The following is a 22,281-nucleotide window of genomic DNA, read 5'->3' as shown; positions in this document are numbered from 1 at the left end:
ATGCTCTGTTCCTCATCCCCAGGCTTCAAATTGCCCAGGGTACCCTTGCCTCCTAGCACACAGAGTTCCCTTTGGCACCAAATATGCATGTCAGGGTTCCTTTTTTATATCCAAAGGTCTAAGAATCCCTACATGGTATCAGTTTTACTTCCAGGACTCACAACTGAGAAACAGATGATCACTGTGACACAGTTTTTCATAGCAGCACTAGTTACAATAGCCAAAAAGTAGAAACAACCCAAACCTTCCTCCCCAGATGAATACATACACAAAGGGTGGTATATTCATACACTGGACTGTTAACAGCCATAAAGAGAAATGAAGTAATGACACACACCACAGTGGGGATAAAAACAGCCTAAAGTACAAGAAGCCAACAATGAAAGTCACATATTGCTATGATTCCACTTCTATGAATTATCCAGCATAGCTTAAGTCCACAAAAACAGCTTAATGGTAGCCAAAGGCTAGGGGGAGGGAGGAGTAGAGAGTGACTGTTAATAGGTACAGGGTGTCCTTTTGGAGTGATGAAATGTTCTGGAACTGGACAGTGATGGTATGAAGGTACTTGTACTAAATGCCATTGAACTGTACATTTTAATATGGTTAAAATGGTAAATGCTAGGTATAGTTCATCAATAAAATAAAGTACTGGGAATTCAGTCAACTTTAAAATAAGTTTGTATCTTACTAATCTCTACAGTGTAATTGGCAAACAGGAGATGTGAACACTGAAAAACAAAACCACACATACCTATTGATTTACTCCCCAAACAATGCTTGGTGTGAAGAGAGTTCTCAGAACCCCTGCACAACCGTGGCCAATCACAATGCCAATGATGGTGAACACTGGGTAAACTAGGCACTGCTCCAGTGCTCACACTTAATGCTGTGAGATAATTAGCCCCATTTTACACAAGATAAAACAGGCACAGAGAGAGGAAGCAACTCATCCAACACTGAATGGTAGTGTTGGTAGAAGGAGGTAGAAGAACCTCAGAATCTGAACCCAAAACCAATCTAGTTTCAGAACATATGCTTTTAGTCACGGCTCTGTGGACTCAGAATACAGACCCTTCTCATTTGGGCCCAATCCCTTCTCTTTCCCCATGTATCCATCTAAGACAACATCCCACACAGGGAAGCACCCGCTCGGCCCCTGCATGCGCAGTGCTTTCCACCTGAAGCAACAATCTCAAGTGCCCTTGTCACACCCCTCAAGGCCAGCAGCACCTTCTCTCCTCACTGGTCTAGGCTGGGGTGGAAGGAATGAGACCTGGAAGGAATGAAACCAGGGGCCTCTGGGGCTCTTACACAATCAGCCTTAACTGTTCTATCTACTTGCATTCATGCCTGCAAACACTGACTGAGCATCCATTTTAGCCTAAGAACAAGAACAAAGAACTCTTATGACCCCAGCAAAACCAAAGGTGCCTTGTGTTCTGCTGGAGAACAACCTAAAATGCAAACCCATGAACCACAAGATCAGGTCGTTTTGTCTGGCTGATACGACTTTTTCAAACACCAACAATATAACCTGAATGCCTTCTATGGGGCACCCATACTGCCGTTCACCATTATCTTGTGACCTGCTCCAAGCACGTAGGCAACCCTGAACTAGCCCATTAACCAACTCACTCATTGCTCACTACCAAGGATTTTTCCTCCTACCATCATTCTTTCACATGCAGTAAACATGGCTGGAAAAGACAGGAGAAATAAAAGGACAAAACAGACATCTGAATACTGTTTCTAAAACAGAACATACATTCACTTCTGAGGATTAAAAAAAAAGTCCTATATAATTTCAAAGTCCTATATAATTTCAATATATAATTATCCTTAAAATTGAAATCATGTCAAATCATAGCACAACTAAAATTTAAGAAGTTCTACAACAAGGATCCCTCATTAGTGCTCACATTTCTAATCAGGGAGGGGAGTCCTACCAGAACAGAACCCAGCCTAGCAGAGGGTCAAAGCTGGCAGTCTCAAACCCAGCAATTTCAGAGAAAAGGTGGGAGACCTTGGTTTGAGAAGTGTAATCTTCATTTATTTTTTTAAATATTTTTTTTACTTATTTGACAGAGAGACAGAGCACAAGTAGGCAGAGCGGCAGGCAGAGGGACAGGGATAAGTAGGCTCTTCACTGAGCAGGGAGCCCAATGCAGGGCTCAAGCCCCAGACCCCAGGATCATGACCTGAGATGAAGGCAGACATTAACCCAGTGAGCCAACCTGGGGCCCCTAGAAGATTTACTTTTAAGTTTCAACAGCAAAAACAGACATTTTGTGTTTGGGTTATTTCTATTTCTGTACAGCCTACAACACTACTCGTGTTCAGACAATGAGCACTAAAAATGAAATGGAAAAGTCATGAAATAAAAATGCCAACTGAACATGCTGGGCTTTACCATGACAGAAGAAATCTTGTCTCAAAGCTTCTACTCTCTACACTAGCATAAAGAGGGTCCATGGTTGTCTTAACATAGGAAAAGTCCACAACTGTGCCCTGCAAAAGCAAGCAGCACCAGCATACTCTAAGAACTGAGTTAGTATTTTCAAACTGTGGCAAAGTAATAAAAGGGTCTTACTATGGGAGAATGCAGGTCTTCACTTCTAGGGGATGGATATTAAGTCAAAAGCCTAGACTATGAATATTTACATCTAGTAAAAATCAAGATTAGAGAGCTACACAACTGTTCAGGTTTCTCAATCACACTTTAAAAGTATAAGGGACCCACATTATTTATAGAAGCCCAAAGGAGAATTCATTTATAAAATAATGTTAGTCTCCACCCCACCCCTGCCAATGAAAAGAAACCTCTATATATCTCAGACATACTGGGATTTCTCAAAGGGATCATTTGTGCAAAGGTGAAACCCACACAAGAAAACAAATAACCCTCTCTCCTACTCTCTGGTCTTTTTGCTGCACAGACCCAAACCCAAACTCCAGGACCCCTGCAGTGTAGAAACGTAGGCCATAAAAGAAAGAAAGATGATCATTTTTAAATATAAGAGGCAACAGGTTAAAATGTCATTGGGGAGTATGCAGTACTTACTGCTGGTTCAACTTGACTTCGATCTGCAATATCTATGTGGACAATTTCAACAGTTTTCCACGTGTTTGGATCTAAACCATGTACCTATAAATGACAAAGAGAAATGAAACACAACAAACCATAGACTATTCTTACTAGACAAACGACTACACTTACATATGTAATCTTTCTCTGAGTCTTTTAGACCACAATACAAATAATTTTAAAAATCCAGATAGCTATTTCATTAAATTAGCGATCTGAAGCCTTAAGGGATCTAGAAATCTTATGTTACCCTTGTATCCCCAAAAAATAAGCATGTGGAGGGGGTGGTGTGAGAGGATGCTGGCCAATTAACAGAAATCTGTCAGCATTATTCTCTGGTAGTCCTTAGAGAAGAATTATACAACAAAATGTACCTAACTTATGTTTAACCCAGTAATACACGACCAATTCCTTTTAACCTTTAAGTCCTAGACAAACATAAGGTAACATTATAATTAGATTTCAAGAAGCTGCACTGGGAAGTTTAAAACCTATTCTGAATTTGATTATCCCAAAGCTTTTCAGTTTTGATAGGAAAGCAATTCCTCCATTCCTCATGTTAGTTAATCATTTATTTAGAAAACTCCCTCTATGAACCAATTAAGAACTGTTTACACACTGCCAAAGTTTGTCCATTTGGAAGCTGAAAAAGGCAGATCAACTCATACACAGACTAAAACACATCCAATCATCTCATTTAGATTCGAAATTTTAGAATTACTGTGAAAAAAAAACTATGAAATGTCAAATGATCACCCGGAAGAAAAACTCAAGTCAAATACTACCAATTATAAATAAAAAGTTCTATTAATTGGCACCAATCACATAAAAGCAATATCTACCACAACATGAACTTACTCTCCCTTAACAGCACAGGGTAAGGTTGGAATAGTAGTTCTCAAACTGGAGCTCTCAAACTGGAGCGTGCACCACAACGCACAGCATACTGGGCCCCACCACCAGGGATTTTAATTCAGTAAGTATTGGGTGAGGGCTGAGAATGCGCATATCTAACAAGTTCCCAGATGTTGCTGCAGAGATCACACTTTGGACAGCCACTGGGCCAAAGGCACCAATCAATACCAGATGCCTTCCCTTAAGTCTCTGATACATCTTATCAAAAGTTAATGATTACAATGAGTCTTAAGTGATCTTCTTGACATCTGAGGAATAAATGTGCTCCAACTTGTAAAAATAAGAAGCTTGTCAATATTTTTATAAAATATTCAAAGTTGCTCCTCCCATTCACCTTTTGGCCATTTTTCTGACATCAACCCTGCAAAGCAGAGTGGAGGTGAAAATTAAAGCATCAATTTTGCTTTGTAGAGTAGCTCTGACAAACATACAGAGATGAAAAGATGAAAGATACCTAAAGTTAATGGTTAAAATAGGCTTGTGAATTTTATCTCTGCTCTCCCTGTCCCAGGTAAAGAGTGCTGATAAAAAACACCAACTCCCCATCGTCCACTCTCGCACAAAGGCAAGGAGTCTGAGAGGGAAAGCCCCATTTTTTGCTGATCGCTGGCCTGCCTCACTGCAATCGGACATGCCCTGGTGTGTCCAGGTATTGGTCTCCTGCAGGTGGCATCACTCTGGTGATGACAGAATGGACTACAATATTCCCATTTCCAGGGGCTTCTGCACTGAAAGCCCAGAGTTGAAACTTACATTTTCTAATGTTCCCAAGTCTGGTTTGTGCCATGTTTCAATTTTAATGAAGAAATCATCTTTCATATATTCATTCTGCAGAAAACACAACAGCAAAATGACAGTGATCCTTCACCGGTTCTTTGGGGCTTTTGTCTGCAGGAGCCTTCCCCAGCATAAGCATCCGTGCTTTGACTCTATAAGACTAATTCTCAAGTGACCAAGAATCATTAGCTACCTGTTTTTATGGACTTCTCAGGCAAACCAAATGCTGCATGCTTTTAAATAATTTAAACCACCCTACTTGTCATGCAGCATGCAGGGCTAATATTAAAGAAGCTGGGAGGTTTGGTGAGCAAATACAGCATTCAAAAGAAGTAGCAGAAGCAAACAAAGTCGACAGGGAGATTTTGAGACAAGGCTGGAAAAAACCCATTAACACTGGGAACATGTGGTGGAGTGTAGGCTGGTGGAAAGAGCACAGAGAAGGACCAGGCAGCAGTGGGCAGCCTGAATTTAGAAAGCAAGAAAAGACTGAAAATAATTACTATGTAAAGCAAAATTTAAAGACGAAGAATAAGTGACACAAAAATAGTTTTACTCACCGTTACAACTGAGGCATAATGGACAGGTGGGCAATAAAAGGGGAAAAATTTCAGAATATTAATCCAAGTCAAAACAATCGGTCATATTATTTATTAAGTCACGATGATTAAACTACCTGAAAGCACAGAGCATTTAGTAGTTTATGTCTGTAAAAATTTCTACACAAGGGATACTACAGTCTGCCTTAGATTAGAGTGAATAATCTAATTTTAAAACAATGGTAGAATAATTTCACAAAAGCAATGTATCACTTTAAGGCCAATTTAGCAAACAACAGGGGAACTGTTTCAGAAGTCTGCCATATTCCTACTCTACTATATGTGGCAATATGAGAAAAATACTATTAAAACTAAACCAAAGGACACTTCTGAGTGTGGATGACTTTCAGGTCTCACCCGTGGAGCCAGTGCAGTCAGCAAGGACCTCTGGGAAAGAACCAATGCCCTCACAAAGGTCTGGAGGAGGAACACAGAAATCTCCCCTCTGCCACAGCACCTGCAGGGACTACCCAAGAACCCAGAGAGGACTTTCTTGGGTGCCACCCTTCTCAAAGGCATCGGCACCAAGAGTCCCTCTCCTCATCAGCAGTGGGACAGCGGGGTGGAATAACTGCCAGCAACCAGGCTTACTTGTTCTACAGTAGGGATATGCATTCCAGGCTTTCTCGTGAAACACCAAGGAGCCCTCTGGAGCAATCATCCTGACGAATGCAGGAACTTTGCTGTGAAGAGAGGAACAGTGAATATATTTTCAATAGTACCATCACTTTTTTGTTGGCATCTATTGGGCTACCTCAAAGAGTACTGTCATCAAAGGTGATTATGTTCTAAGTTTCATGAACCCATGTTCAAGATTGTTAGCAATAGGTTTCAGTTTCACTCCCAAAGTAATCAAGTGGAAAATTAATGTAAAAACAACATGATTAAAAACATTTAGCTGTATACAAGATGTAACGGGGAAAAAAAGAAACAATTTTGTGTTTGGCTTCTGCTCTATTCCCCTAAAGTGAAATCTGAGAGTTAACTGAGGCTATTCAGACTGTGCATGTGGTGAGATCACACTCATTGTTTAACATGAAAGAGTACCTAAAATATGGGAGTATCTCTGAATGAAAGTCTTCAAATGCATTTTGCAGAATAAACTTAAAAGTGACCATCTGAAGAACCCAGATGGAAAGGAGATCTTAGAACATATCCAAGTATTAAATTCTGTATGTTTGGAAAGTGAATGCCTCCACTATAGTGGGAGAAGGGTTAAGTATATAATACATGAGGAGTTTGCGCCAATTCCTCAGGTAATCAGCAAAGATCCCAAAGGTAAGTGGGCAAAAGACATCCACAGACACGCTACAAATAGAAAACAAAACTAGTTAACAAATGGAAAAATTAGTCTTTTCCGTCTTCAGAGAAATGCAAATGGAATGACTTCTAATGATTTTAAAGAAAGCAGTTTTACATGCACAGGCTTTTCATACTGATCATATTCAAATCCCAACATCAGCATTTAGAAGCTGTGTGATCTTGGACACATCACTTGGCTCTCTGAACTTCCCCATGAGTTGAACACTGTTCCTATTACCTCCTCTGCAAGGTTATTGGGAGGATTCAATCAAATAATCCTATAATGTGTTTATTAGCACATTGTGAAATAGAGGCAGAGCTCAATAAACAGTAGGTACTGCTCTTTAATTATAAGTTGACATAAAGCTGAGTACTTTCACGTGCCTTTCTTCACTTGTATCTTCCAACAGCACTGCAAGGTACACATTCATTTATTATTCCATGTAACCAGCATTTAAGTGGCTAAATAACTACGTATCAAAACTACCTCCTCCAACTTGAAGCCCTATATACTTTTTCTGTATCAGAACTGCTTCTCTGAGAACCAACACATACAACTTCATTTCCTAAGTTAGGAAAAAGAACAAACTAAGGAGACTTGGAGCCCAGAAAGGACTTCTGCCTCTGTACTAAGATGGAGCAGGTAGCCAGAAGCATCCCTATGAATTCTGGAAGCTAAGTAAGGTGAATGTAAGGAACCTCCACCAGCCAGAGGGCCGTGCAATTATAGAAAAGGTAGTCTGGGGGCACCTGCGTGGCTCAGTGGGTTAAAGCCTCTGCCTTCTGCTCAGATCATGATCCCAGGGTCCTGGGATCAAGCCCTGCATTGGGCTCTCTGCTCAGCAGGGACTCTGCTTCCCTTCCACTCTCTCTGCCTGCCTCTCTGCCTACCTGTGATCTCTGTCAAATAAATAAATAAAATCTTAAAAAAAAAAAAAAAACACAGAAAAGAAAAGGTAGTCTGGACAGCCCTTTCATTGCCTCTTCAGTACACAAAATCATGTGCATGTCTTGGAGCTTCCACTACTGTGGCAAATTAAACCACTGGCAAAGAAAAGCTGAAGCACTGTTACATGACATTATAAATAAGAGTCCCATGGCATAAAAAGATTTACCTATGCCTTTACACCCTGAAAAGATAACAATAAAGGAGAACTAATTCTTCGAGCACCCATTCTTTTCAAATCTAGGGAAGATCCATGCAAAGGGGCACAACCTCCCCAAAATAAAGCCAAGCTACCTGAAAATACTTTCACATTTAAAGTCAATGAATACCTGAAATCCTAATTATTTCTTCCATTCCTCAAGTACTGAAACCAAAATCCCCTTAACTGGGAGAGGTCTCATCTGGGTATAATATAACACGTTTGGGTGATTTTTAAAATATACCTACAAGATTACCTATCAATCTCAAAGTATGACCAACAGCTCTATCAGTGGTTCATGTGGTTAATGTAGAAAAAGGCAGGAAATGGGTGCCTGTGTGGCTCAGTTGGTTAAACATTCTACTCTTGGTTTCAGCTTAGGTCAGGCTCTCAGGGTCCTGGGATTCCCGCTCTGCACTCAGTGGGGAGTCTGCTAAAGATTCTTCCCCCTTCTCTCTCCTTCCCCCTAACAGGCAAATGCATCTCTAAAATAAATAAGTAAATTCTTTAAAAAAAAAAAAAAAAGAGGGATGCTTGGGTGGCTCAGTCAGTTAAGCTTCTGCCTTCGACTCAGGTCATGATCCCAGGGTCCTGGGATAAAGCCCTGCATAGGGTTCCTTGCTCAGCAGGAAGACTGCTTCTCCCTCTGGCTTGCTGCACCCCCTGCTTGTGTGTGCATCTGCTCTCTCTCTCTGACAAATAAAACTTCTAAAAAACATCTTTTTAAAAAGAAAAGAAAAAGGCAGGAAAAAAGCTACATACCAGCTCAGAAACCTATTTTAATTATCCTATTTATTCCCACAGTGCCCAATAGTCTAAAAACCTTAAACATTCATCAAAAGCTCTAAAATTTACTGACCCAAACAGAAAACTGGCAGTCACTAAAGGCCAGAAAGAGCCAAATCTAAAAGAAAGTTTTAACCTGTCTTCATTTTGCTCCCAAATGCCTATTTTCTTACTTCCACCAGGATACTTTTCCACTATGTGAATTCCAAGAGTCAACTTTTTGACTTAATTAAGAATGACCAAACCTCTGAGATAGTTATTTCAAATTGACTCGCTTTCTACATTTAACATAAAAACACTAACAAACCTCTCCCCTCAGTGAATCTCATTATGGGCTAAACATAGGGAAAATGCATACATGGAGTAAATAAAACTAAATTTCAATTCTGCTTTAAAGGAAATAAATTTTCATTAGTGGCAACTTTAAAATATTCCTAACAAGGTGCTGCAAATGTGCCATTTATATAACTGACAGCATACACATTGGTTTTCTATCATCTACTTACCAAGGAAATACTGTTTTGGAAGCTTAGAGTCTCAGGAAAAGAACAAATATTAAGTGAATTAACAAAAGGGAGACAGGCCTTCAAAAACAGATGTATAAGGACATTCCTCTTCTTGTTCTCCCAACAATCATGAAATAGTCTCTCATGACAAACCATGATATGATAGATAGATCATGATAGAACTTAACTCAAGCTAAACACTTCTAGATTTGTCTAAGAGTCAGGCATAAAATAATGTCCAAGAGCACAAAAAGTTCTTTGCCATACATAGTCCTTTTCCCATCCCAACTCTAAATGTATATGAAGAACATCTAACTTCAGGGTAAAATTCAACCAAAATGTTCCATCAACTGTGTTGACAGGAGATAACATGAAGATCTAACTTCTACAACAATGGCTGTGAACCTGTTAAGTATAAGACAACTCTGTCATAGTGGTAGAGTAAAACAAAGAGCTTATATGGTTTCAAAGATATATAATAAATGACCATAATGTACACTGAACCTCTGACCTAATAGCATTCTTTTTTAAAAAAATCTGTTCCTGAGACATAACATCTTGGCAAATCATTTCAAACTGCATTTTTCCTGTGAAAGTTTTACATCCACTATAAACAAAATGAGCCAAGTGTACAGTTCTATTTTTCCATCCTACAACCTACATCGAAATGTAGAAAAACATATGGAAGAATATGAAAATGAGATTAATTTGCCATAAATAATCTTTCATTTTATAATCAAATGAAATATACCTTAAATACATGGCCACCTCACTCATTCATTCACTCAAGTATTTATTTACTGAGTGTCCAGTGTGCCAGGGACTACATAAATAACAAGTGTGCAAATGGACAACTCCTACTCTGAGCTCACCTTCTAGGGAAAGCAGCAGGAAACAGAGCAGGAAATAACAAAAGGAGTGAATTACCTCTCCGGAAGTGCAGTAAAGTCGAGGAAGAGAGCACAGGACATTGTGAGCACCGTGTTTAAGGGTGCCCAAGAAGGCCTCCCTACGGAAGTGATAATACAATGGTGATCTGAGGGTGAGGAGGGCCAGCCACATGAAGACACAGGCCCCAAAGTCCTAAAATAGCTAAAGACTTGGTCTGCCTGGGTCACCCTGAGGCCTCCAGCATGGCTAGACTGTGGTGAAGGAGGAACAGAGGGATGGACATAAGATGTGGATGGTGAGGAGAGCAGAGGGCAGACAGATCACAATGAGGCCCATTTTATAAGCCAAAGAGTTTGGGTTTTAGTCTTTGTATGACAAGAAGCTACTAAAGGCTTTAAGGAGAAGAATGACACAACCAGATTTAAGTCTTAAGAACATTCTTTGTCAATTTAGTAGAGTCGTGTTAGTAAACGAAAATTAACTGGAGAGGGCGAAAGTGGATGGAGGGAAAAATTAACTCAAAATGGACTGAAGATCTACATTTAAGAGCTAAAACTGTAAAATTCTTTGTTGTTGTTGTTTGAGAGAGATCCAGCTCAAATGGGAGGAAGGGCAGAGGGAGGAGGAGAGAGAGAATCTCATGCAAATCCCTGCTGAGCATGAAGCCCAGTGGGGGGCTGATCTCATGACCCTGAGATCATGACCTGAGCTGAAATCAAGAATTGGATGCTTAACTGACTGAGCCACCCAGGCGCCCCTAAAACTATAAAATTCTTATAAGCAAATGTGGATATAAATCTTTGGGACCATGGACTGAACAATGGTTTCTCAGATAGGACACCAGAAGTATAAATGATGAATGTTAAAAGAAGTAAATTGGGCTTAATCAAAATTATAAACTTTTTAATGCCGTCAAGAAAGTGAGCAGAAAACTCAGAACAGGGGAAAAACTGCAAATCATGTACCTGACAAAGGGTTAGTATCTAGAATATGTAAAGAACTCTTAAAATAGACAACTCAATTAAAAAAACAGGTAGAAGATTTGACCGGATAGGATAGTTCTCTGAAGATCTACAAATTACCAATAAACATTATGTGAAAATATGCTCAACATCATGCATTGGCAAAGAAATGCAAATCCGAACCTTGACATACCACCTCTCACCCATTAAAATGGCTATTACAAAAACAAAACAAATCCTGATAATAACAAGTGCTGGCAAGGATATGGAGACACTGGAGCCTTCCCACATGGTTGAGGGGAATGTAAAATGGTTCGGTCATTTTGGAAACAGTCTGGGAGTTCAAAAAGTGAGGAGTTACCATTTGACCCAATAATTCCAACTGGGAGAGAGAGAGAATGAGTGAGTGTGTGTGCGCGTATGCACATACGCACAAAAAATAAAAACATGTCTACACAGAAACTCGTACACAAGTTTTCACAGCAGCATTATTTATGAGAGTCAAAAGAATGGGTGGTAAGAGATCAGTCTGGAAACAAGTGGAAAAGCTCAAAAGAAAGAGATAATGGTAACCTGCATTAACATGGTGGGTATGGAGATGGAGAAGATGGGTAGAACAACAGGAAAAAATTACAAAATGACTTCAAATCCTGATTTGTAGGAAAGGAGTAAAATAACCAGACACAAATTGGCTAACTTTCAGAAGATAAAACAAGACTTTAAAGTTTTGGAGAAATAACAAAAAGAGAGAAGGAAAGAAGTGTTTTCCACATAACGAAACAGAGTACCAATGAGAAACATACCATAAGAAGGAAACAATGCATTACAGAAGTATTTCTGATATTCCCCTGGAAAAGGGTCACTATTTAGAAAACTCTGAACTGTGCAAAACTGAAGACTTAAAACTACACACAAAGAAAAACCTTTCCATTGGTGACTAATTCTCGACTTAAGAATGAATTACTATATTGGGCTGGTATTTATTAATTTCTTATGTATACTTATGCAAAGATGCTCTGTTGTGAATCATCAGATATAATCAATCTTTGCATTCTCAGGTGATTTACACTTCTCATTTTTACACATGAATGTAACTTTAGTTCCTGGCAAATGACTCTTTTGCTTACAAAAATGAGCTCTTAACTGGAACTACATGAAATTTTTAAATGATTTTCAATTAAACCTCTGCTGTTTCAGTCTTTGGGGAACAAGACCATTCAGGGGCATGGTTTTATGACTTCTCTGTCATTCAGGACTGACTGGAGATGGTGAAGATATAATGCTTATAAAGAATAAAACAGCAAAGCTAATTTTCCCCAAGAAGGGATAAAAAACAACAAAAGGAGAGGTCAGTGTATTCCTTCCTACAAAGTCTCAGGAGAGCTACAAGTTTTTCTCCGAAATAACCAGCTCAAAGGTTGCAACACGTTTCCTTGCCTTGCTTCAAATTTTTTTGCCGGACAGTCTGTCCTCTCTCCCTACCATCCACTATTAAGTGTATACTGAACATCATAAAGAAACATACTCAAACTTTTATGGTAAAAAGGGTATACGACAAATATATAGACATGAAGTACACATGATCAGGTGTTAAAATGAGTAGATGTGACAAAAAGTGATGAAGTTTAGGGAAGAATAAAAGTAGTCTAGGAATGCTTCTAAACAGGACAGAGCTGAGCTATGCTCAGGAAACAGGTTACGGGCAATCCCACATCATAAGAAGAAAAGAACCTTAGGGGCTGAACAGGGCACTTCTAGAAGACAATGAAGAGTCAGGCTTGCTAAGAGCTAATAGTTTTTATTCTAGACAGTTATAACAACTGGAGCGACATGGATAATCTCGAGTAGCTTATTAAATTTATTCTGGAAGATAACTTGAGACTTTAAAGACTATGGGAACATGGGAATCAGTGAAAACTATTGCCTTGGAAGAATTTCTCTGCAAACCTCTTTGGCATTCATTTTAGAAAATGGAAAATATTCTAACCCTCCCACAGGGCTCAGCAGTAGAGCAAAACGATTAAGAGGGCAAGTTCTAGAGTCACAATGCCTGCCTGGGTTCATTGCCCATGTTTGCTACCAACAGCTGTGACAGAGGGGCCAGTTACTTACACCTTTCTGGACCTTCATTTCCTCACTAGAAACGGCTGCTATGGGGAATCACTGAGCTCCGACCTACAGCATGTACAGTAACCAGCACATAGTAAGAACACAATAAGGACTAGATCCTCTGCTTAGAATTACCATGGGCAACTACTTATTGTAAATTATCAAAGGATATGGAGAGAATCTCATTATCCTCTAAGATTATCATTTGAGATTCAAGGGGGGAGGAGGGGTCAATGGTCACTAAATTATGGTCTTTTTTTTAATACCTTTCCAAGATGTTTCTCAACCTTCTGGTTAAGATGAAGTGTGTGTATCTTACACCAAGAAGTGTTTTGCCAAAATGGGAAAGCATACTGGCCAGAGAATCCAGAGATGTTGATTCCACTGGGTAGAGTGGATCTCAGAATTTCAAGTATTTCAAACATACAATAAAGTGTCGGTGGCTTCGGGCAACAGATTTAGCCAGTCAAGTCTGCAATTCTATTGCTGCTATACAGTGATAGTGCACACAGCACTAGAAGTTACCCAAGGAGCACATGCTGAAAAAGGAAATCTATATTACAGGACACAAACTTAACTTCCTCAGGAAGAGAGCTCTAAAACTCTCTAGGAACTGTGGGGAGGTCTACCGCATGCTGAACTTGCAGGATGCGCTTGCAGGATACTGAGGTCTGAAAGGCTATACAGCCAGCCCTATGTCATGATTGCTATCTTCCCTATGGCACAGTGAAGGCCTCAGCACTCACTGCTAAATGATTCTTTACCCTTCCATAATCTAGTTACCCCATGGCTATTGGGCCTTCAGCACAAAACAGATGCCTTTGAGCATGTGGACATGTGACTGCCTTGCGCTGTAACTGCTCCCTCCCCCAGACTACAGCAACAGTTGGTCCTGGTTTTGTTTGCACTACTGGACAGGTTTTTGGCTGTTCTTCACCACTGTCAGAGAGGCTACTACCCACCACAGTGACTGAGATCCATTAATGCCATCCTCTTTCCTTTATTCCTTTCCTGTCTCAGGCCTCTCCACGCTCTGTCCCCAGCTGCCATCTTTCTTTGTGTGACAAAGCCAGCCTTCTATGGGCATCAAACAGCCCTTCCCATCCAATCAGATCCCCTCCCCTCCTTCTCATGGGACACCTGTGTTCATCAGATCCTTTGTTCACATGCTTATTGTCAGGGAGTTGGGACTGCCTAACTGTGACCAAAAGAGCACGGCATTAGAACCCAGAGAATCCAGATCACAGTTACCATTCTGCCACTTACTAGCTGTGTGACTTTGGGCAAACATGCATTTTGGCATTTTGGTATCCTCTTAGGTACAACAGGCATATCCCCTATTTTTCAATAGGAGTAATGAGGAGTAAATGAGTGCATGACAGGGTAAAACCAAAGGATACTGGAAATAACTTCAGTTCCTTCTAGGAATGAAGAAGCCAAGAGAGCACTGGGAGGCTGGCCTCCAGAGAGCCATGGTTTTCCTTTATTTAATCTATTAAAAGCCTGAGAGGAATTCTGAACCTTGTCCCCAAATACACTCTTCAGAACAGTAACACCTCTTGAACTAACTGTATTTATATAGCCTTCTTCAAATTAAGAAATTATTTATGGCTGGAATGTCATCTGAATCAGATGCCTCAAAATATTTATCGTTTTTCTAATTAAAAATACAGAAATGTAAAAAAAAAAATCTAAATCACCCATAATCCCACCACCAAGAGAAAAACATTAACATTTTAATGAATCTCTTTCTAGGCCTTTCTCTGATTAGTTTTTTAAAAATACATGTAATGCAGTGCATATTTATATTTATGTACATATTAAGCAATTCATCTTTTCCATTTAATGATACATCAAACATTTCTTCAATTTCCAACTCTCAGGGTTTTTTTTTTTTTTGAGATTTTATTTATTTATTTGACAGAGAGAAATCACAAGTAGATGGAGAGGCATACAGAGAGAGAGAGAGGGAAGCAGGCTCCCTGCTGAGCAGAGAGCCCGATGTGGGGCTCGATCCCAGGGTCCTGGGATCATGACCTGAGCCGAAGGCCAGAGGCCTAATCCACTGAGCCCCCCAGTCGCCCCAACTCTGTTTTTAAATGAAGGGTATTTTGAATCTATTTCATGATTATTCACATATGGACATCATACACCAACAGAAAGTTTTATATATTGAACTTTCTGGTTATTTTAGAATCCCCCCAAAAAGTTAAATGCTTACAATGAAAAAGTTTTATGTGTTGGTAAAATCCAATTAATGAGTAAATGTAAAATACTAAAAAATAAAACTAAGTATACATAAACAAATTCAATACTATAAATGCTCTATAGATCACACTATCTAGAATGACACACTTTTCTCCAAATAACACATTTTTTTTTTAGATATACTTAGGGGACTAACAAATTAACAGGACTAAATAAGACAGTCTCTATGGATAATTGATTGATCAGAATTACTGCCTTCATTCAAACCTGCATCAGAAACAAAGGAACACTGCATTCTAGGAGAAAAAAATAAATAAATAAAATTTAAGATTCTATAAAGTGATAACCTACTTTATATTCATGTGTCAGTATAAACCAAGCGATGGTTTTACACTGATAAAACAGAAAAGACTGATTATCACACAACTCACCTACAACTTTAAGGAGCGCTACAAAAAAAAAAAATCTACAAAAATGAGTGTTACTCATTTCATTATGAAGAAGTAAAGCCAAGAAAAGACCAAAGATTTCTCCTACTTTTTAAAAAATTTTATTTATTTGTCAGAGAGAAGGAGAGCAAACACAGGAGCATGAGCAGAGGGGGATGGGCAAAGGGAGAGGAAGAAGCAGACTCGCCTCATAGCAGGGAATCCAAAGCAGGACTCAATCCCAGGACTCTGAGATCATGACCTGAGCCAAAGGCACACACTTAACCGACTGAGCCACCTAGATGTCCTGATCCCTCCTACTTTTAGTAAATTGGGGGACCACTGACTAAATAGACTCTTAAAAACCATTACTGATCTTTTGCCCTTGGACAAATACTGGCATGCATATTCTATTCTAAAATATTTATGCTAGCTAGGGGTATCTGGGTGGCTTAAGTCAAGATGTCAGTGTTGTAGGATCAAGCTCCATGTCAGGCTCCAAGCTCAACACAGAATCTGCTTGAATCTGCTTGAGATCCTCTTTCTCTCTCTCTCCCCCCACCCCATCCCTCCTCCCACTCACTCACTTTCTCTGAGATAAATAAAGTATTTTTCAAAAAATATTTGTGACAAACTCAGGAGAACTTCTATAAACCAAAGAGATAAAAAAAAAAAAAGGAATGGAAGATTTCAACAGTCAAGTTGCACAAGAAATTCAAATGATCCACTAATAGGAAAATACATTCAACTTCACTAATAAAGCATGCAAATTTGAACAAGAGACTACTTCTGCATATCAGATTGGCAAATAAACAAGTGGAGAAAAATACAGAAAATGAACACTACCAAACTCCTGGAAGGCAATCTGGCAGTAATATCAAAATTTTAAATAAGCATATCCTTGCAGCAAAATTCACTTTTATACATTTCTCCTGGAGAAACAGTAACCTAAGGCATGTGCAACCATGTTCGCAGAAATACTATTTGTAACATGCAAAAAGGAAAATACCTAAAACACCTAAATTGACTTATCATTTAGAGAATGGTTACATCACCTATGCTTTGTTCACAGCAAGAAAGGTCACTCAGCCTTCAAAACAAGGACATGGACATTAAATAACACCGCAGGGTGTTCACAATGTGTCACTCCATGAAAAACAAAGCCAACTGCAGAAGCATATGTATGACAGGATCCCATTTGCCATAGAAAACAAAAAATAATGCAAGTGATAGAGCTCTCTGTATGTTTATTTTATTTATTTATTTTTTTAATAAAAGATTTTATTTATTTATTTGACAGAGAGAGATCACAAGTAGGCAGAGAGGCAGGCAGAGAGAGGAGGAAACAGGCTCCCTGCCGAGCAGAGAGCCCGATGCGGGACTCGATCCCAGGAGCCTGAGATCATGACCTGAGCCGAAGGCAGCGGCTTAACCCAGTGAGCCACCCACGCGCCCTCTGTATGTTTATTTTTTAAAAACTTATTTGAATATCTATAGAAAATGATCCAGAAGGAGGAACTGTTACTAGTGGTTCTCCCTGAGGTTATGCATATGTGATGGCAAGAGGCGGTACTAAGTTTTTATTTTAAAACCTTCCCTGTTGTTTGAATTTTTTTTTATAAACAATTATATCACTTTTATAATTTAAAAACAATCAATGGGGAGGTCTCTCAAAAAATTAAAATGCAACATATTGTCAGAGTAAAATTTAAAAAGTATCTCAGCATACAGCCCAGGAAGTTAGGGAATTACCCGCTCAATAAATAAGCTAAAGAATTAAAGCATCGTCTTCAATAGAATGACTAAGCATCTGATGTGAACAATCAGCTTACCTCTTTAGGTGATAGATTTTGTGTGTATACTGTCCCTTTTCTCCATCCTTCTCATAAGGTTCATTTTTTAAGACTTCAATTCCTTCTCCACCACCAGTTTCATTCTTACTAGCTTCTGCAACAGAGTAAAGCTGCCCAACCTGATACTGGAATTTCAGAGCACAGAATTTCATTAAGCCAATAGTACCTGCAGAAAATTCCTATGCTAAAATCTTACCACATATGATATAAAAAAGCTTACCCAAACCATTCAGCACGTCTGTTCCATATGAAAATATGATTCAAATTAAAAATTAATATGCTTAGGAAGATTAAAGATTAGATGATCATACAACCTCAAGAAACTATATTTTACGAGATTTCCATGATTTGGGAAAACTGCTAGTTACAAATACTCTCGGGTGCCCTTATATGTCCTATTCACTTATCAAGAAAACACCTTGATGCTTGGCCCAACTTTTTGTATAGCATACATTTGCTTTTTCCAAAGCACTTCCAGATCTATTCTATCTCATTTAATTTCACAGAATTCGGGGTGGGGGGGGGGGGAGGGAAGCATGAAGGAATATAATTGTTACTCTGCTAATTAAGAAAGCTGAGCGACCAGAATACCATCATCAATGATAAAGAGAAAGTATATAAAGTATAATAAAAAAAAAACCTGAAAATATAAAGAACTATTACAATCCAAATTTCAGTAGAGCTCTGGGATCTTTTTTCCCATGACTTATGCCTGACATGCCCAATTTCACCCTTCTCCACCTCAAAAGAAGCAGTACTGGGTATCCAGGATCCAAACTGTTAATTGTAAAGTTCTCCAGTAAACAGAAACTGTTTTTAAAGTATTACAAATACACAAGAATTACTATAAAAGGCAAGAAATTGCTGATAGTGGTTTCTATTTCATTTTAAAGTGAACTAGCGTTCTCAATAACCTGAACCAATACCTGTGAGTGGGCAGTATTGTTCTGTGCCAATCTGGAGCTGCTAACAGTTCCAACAAATAATAAAAAGCAAAGTTCTCATGTTCTAATTTGTTCTAGTGACTCAACCATGGCACTGTCTCCAATCTCTTGAAATTTAGCTAAGTTTCTTCCTCCCGGCAAGGACAGCCTGAAAAAATGCTTTTGTTTTAAAGCACATTTTCAAAGAAAAGCTCTAAAAACTAATCATTCAAAATGAACATTTTATGTGAGACAAAAAATAGGAGTAGTTGTAAGCTCAGTAAATATTTATATCTAGAAAGTCCATGAGAATATGACATTATCTTAAAGGTTAATTTAAATACACACTAACTCAATCACTCAGTTTGGGTTTAGAAGGGTGAACCAAACACATTTCTTAAAAGCAACAGAAATAATTTCTGTAGGGATTTTAGACAGCAGAGAGGATGTATTTCTTTGGTTTTTGTGATATAATATCAGGTTAATCCAATAATGCTACAATCCTTAAGTCCTTTAAAATGTACTTTTCAACACTGTCATATTTTTAAAGTATAATTAAAATGTCTCAATCAAAAGGTAAATTTAATCTCGGTCAGAAACAGAGTAACAGAACTTTACAAAGAAACAACTAAACAACAGTATCCAAAAAAGTTATTAATGAACTGCTATTTTGTGACATGCCAGTAGCCTGTCATTCTCATTTTTAAGACTAATTCAAATAGAGACAGAAGGCATAGTTAGTAAGCCTGAAAAGAAGAAAAAACTGAGCTTATTTTCAGTGACAACACCAAGACTCGGAAAGATTTCGACAAGTTAATCCAACTAATTGAAACAAAAGAAAAAAAATTAACAAAAACGAATGTCAATTTCTACATTCAAGTTCAAACAATCAATTGCCCAAGCAAAGCACAGGGGTGCCTGGTTTGTCTTGACTGTTTAAATATGGGGAAATCTCGGGCACTACTGAGATATATACAGCTAAGTTCAAGTCTCCTTTAGGCTGTGCCAGAGAGCTATTCATTTTTAGTTCCTGCATTTTACTTTGTTTTTGTTTTACTGTCAGCTGTCACTTCTTAGGTTATCAGTTTGTTTTGTTCCCCTTCCAATTCACTGCTTCTAATCTACTGTCAGCTCCAGGAAAACGAGATAACTGAGCAAGTGCAAACTGCGTGCAAGTTATTGAACAACCCAGCGGGCTTTGTGGGGTTTGCTACATATATCTCAGTTTCTCTGCTTTTATCCTCTTCCTGGCTCTACCACAAATAGCTACAACTGAAGGACATGCAAGTTCTGAACAGGTAGCATATTTCTCTATTATGTGCAGATCAAGGGGGACAATAATCTCTCACAGTTACATGGTGGTCAAACCACATCTGGAATACTGTTTGCAGTTAGTTAAGAGCAACAACTACAACGCAAGAGGTAGTGACACCAGCTGGTAAGGAAATCTAGAGGTCATGTTATACTAGGCCAAATGACCATGCTGCGAATGTTTAACCCTGTGACCTCATGCAGAGAAGATGGAACAAAAGAACTTGAGGGGAGCAGAGATAATGGCCAGGAGAAAACCTGATGGGCTACCATATGCCAGACAGAACAGGCTTATTTCCCACTGCACAAATGGAAGGAATTGTAAACAACAAACATTACAGGAAAGCAAATTTTGGCTTAAAGACAAATGTTTAAAATATCCAACAGTGAAAAATTTCTCTAAGCTGCAAGTTACTTAGCCTTAAGGCTGGAACCTCCTTTCTCTGGGATACTATAGCCAGAATTTCTGAACTGGCAGAAAATGAAACCACAGTCTTTAGAGCTTTCCAAAACAAGGCAGTGTATCAGAATTCGTTTACAATGAATTATCTGTAATATACCACAATTCATTTTGTCACACAAACTGGAATGTAAAGGTAAGAAAATACAACAAAAACATTACTTTAGATTAACATATTGAAATAAGCTATATCAGCAAAATAATACAGGAAAAAAGGAAGACTTACCTCCTGAACAGAACATGGCAAAACCACACGGCTAAAACAACAAAAGAAAAAAAAATATGTCACATATGAAATATTTGGCTTTAAAACACAGATCTCTACACTTAGAAGAACTTTTGCTTAAATCCAATGATAGCGTAATAAAAGGATGTTATTGTCTTTGCAATGCCTCGGGCTCTAAATAAGAATTTTTAAATTGGGGAAGTAAAACTACCACTTGTGGGACTCAATGATCACTTCCATTTAGTGACCTCATTGTACCAGGACCCCAAAAACACAGCTGCAGAGATTCTTGTGAGGAGAAAAGGAACAAGAGTAAACTCATCACTGAAAATTACAGGGTACTGAATATTATTTTTAGAACGTCTGGTCAGGTTGCCCTCATGAAATTTTTAGTATGGTTTCATTCTCTATCTATCTACTACATATTTTGTTTTTATGTTATTTCTCATAGAATGTATGTCTTGAATCTCATGAATGAATGCTTCCAAAAATTTTTCCCCAGTACCCGATTACTCCTCAGTTCTATTAAGAGAAAAACAAGTAAAAATTCCTTTAGATGTAACAAGAAAAGACTTTACCAAAGGAAATACTTTGAACCTTAGAAACAGAACCCCTTCCAGGGCAAACACAATGTAAGGTTGACTGGTGTGTGATTCTGTCCAAGAGTTTGTTACTAGACCAACAAAAGGACTGAAATGGAGGCATAATGCCCCTGAAGATATAATCCAAAAAAAGAATATTATGGTAAATTATGTCAGAATATTGCACTTTGACTATTAATCTCACAAAACAAACAGAGTTGCTGGGGGGAGGGGGATTGGAAGAAGGGGGGGTGGGGTTATGGACATTGGGGAGGGTATGTGCTTTGGTGAGTGCTGTGAAGTGTGTAAACCTGGCAATTCACAGACCTGTACCCCTGGGGATAAAAATATATTATATGTTTATAAAAAATTAAAAATTTAAAATTAAAAAAAAAAAGAATATTGCACTTTATCACCAGATTTTTATAGGGAAGTACCTTCACTTATCTCCAGCATAAACTCTGAAAATCCCTATCAATTATCTCATGATAATAGCTGGTGTCCAAGACAGCAACTTCTTTTTTTGGCCTGGTCTTTCTCAGACTTTTCCCTACTAACTATTAGGGTACCATAGCAGTGTTAAGTAAAATTTTCATTTTAACTTTCTATTATAAGAAAACAGAAAAAAATCCCACAACGGTCACCTTGACTTTCATTTTAGAGAAAACTCCCAGTAGTTTTTCCTCATTCCAACTTCTCTTCAGCTGCACGTCTACCCATACCTCTCTCCCTATTCTCCTCAAACATCTATGCCTGAGTCTTCACATCACCTTGACCTCCAGCATGTATAAAACATGCCTCCTGTTACTCTCCCCTGACACTATCTGGGGTCACTCAACACTCTCTGTCTCTCTGATAACTGTCACCTAAAGACGAGAACATTCTCAAACACCATTATGACTAATTCCTATTCTCATCAAAACTAAACTTGTTATACAAAAAATCCTTGCATACCTAATCCTCTTAACTGTCTCCTCAGAATACACACTGATTTGCCTCACTGTCTCAGTAACAGAAATAAACTGGGGCCAAGAGGGTATGTATGGTAGGGGGGAAGAGGCAGACTAAGATATAGGTTGAGAGCATATTCTTTTTTTTTTTTTTTTAATCTTTACTTTTTTTTTTTTAAATATTTATTTATTTCATAGACAGATATCACAAGTAGGCGAAGAGGCAGGCAGAGAGAGAGGGGGAAGCAGGCTCCCTGCTGA

The 22,281-nt window shown here is 38.6% G+C and overlaps 1 protein-coding gene across 2 annotated transcripts in view; it reads right to left on the bottom strand.

The window, feature by feature from the left end:
- PITPNB (phosphatidylinositol transfer protein beta) overlaps positions 1–22,281 on the bottom strand; it is a 63,873-nt gene that overhangs the window by 38,232 nt on the left and 3,360 nt on the right. For both annotated transcript variants that reach the window (XM_032309555.1, XM_032309554.1), the window contains exons 2-7: positions 20,490–20,520; positions 17,549–17,694; positions 5,971–6,062; positions 5,341–5,348; positions 4,757–4,831; positions 3,065–3,148 (exon numbers count right to left, since the gene is read on the bottom strand). In XM_032309555.1, coding sequence (XP_032165446.1) covers positions 3,065–3,148; positions 4,757–4,831; positions 5,341–5,348; positions 5,971–6,062; positions 17,549–17,694; positions 20,490–20,520 — 436 coding nt within the window. The remainder of the gene's footprint in view (positions 1–3,064; positions 3,149–4,756; positions 4,832–5,340; positions 5,349–5,970; positions 6,063–17,548; positions 17,695–20,489; positions 20,521–22,281) is intronic.

Source organism: Mustela erminea, chromosome 13 (assembly GCF_009829155.1).
Source record: "Mustela erminea isolate mMusErm1 chromosome 13, mMusErm1.Pri, whole genome shotgun sequence".
Taxonomy (NCBI): Eukaryota; Metazoa; Chordata; class Mammalia; order Carnivora; family Mustelidae; genus Mustela; species Mustela erminea.
Note: the sequence above shows the minus strand (reverse complement) of the source record. Positions and strands in the feature narration are given on the sequence as shown.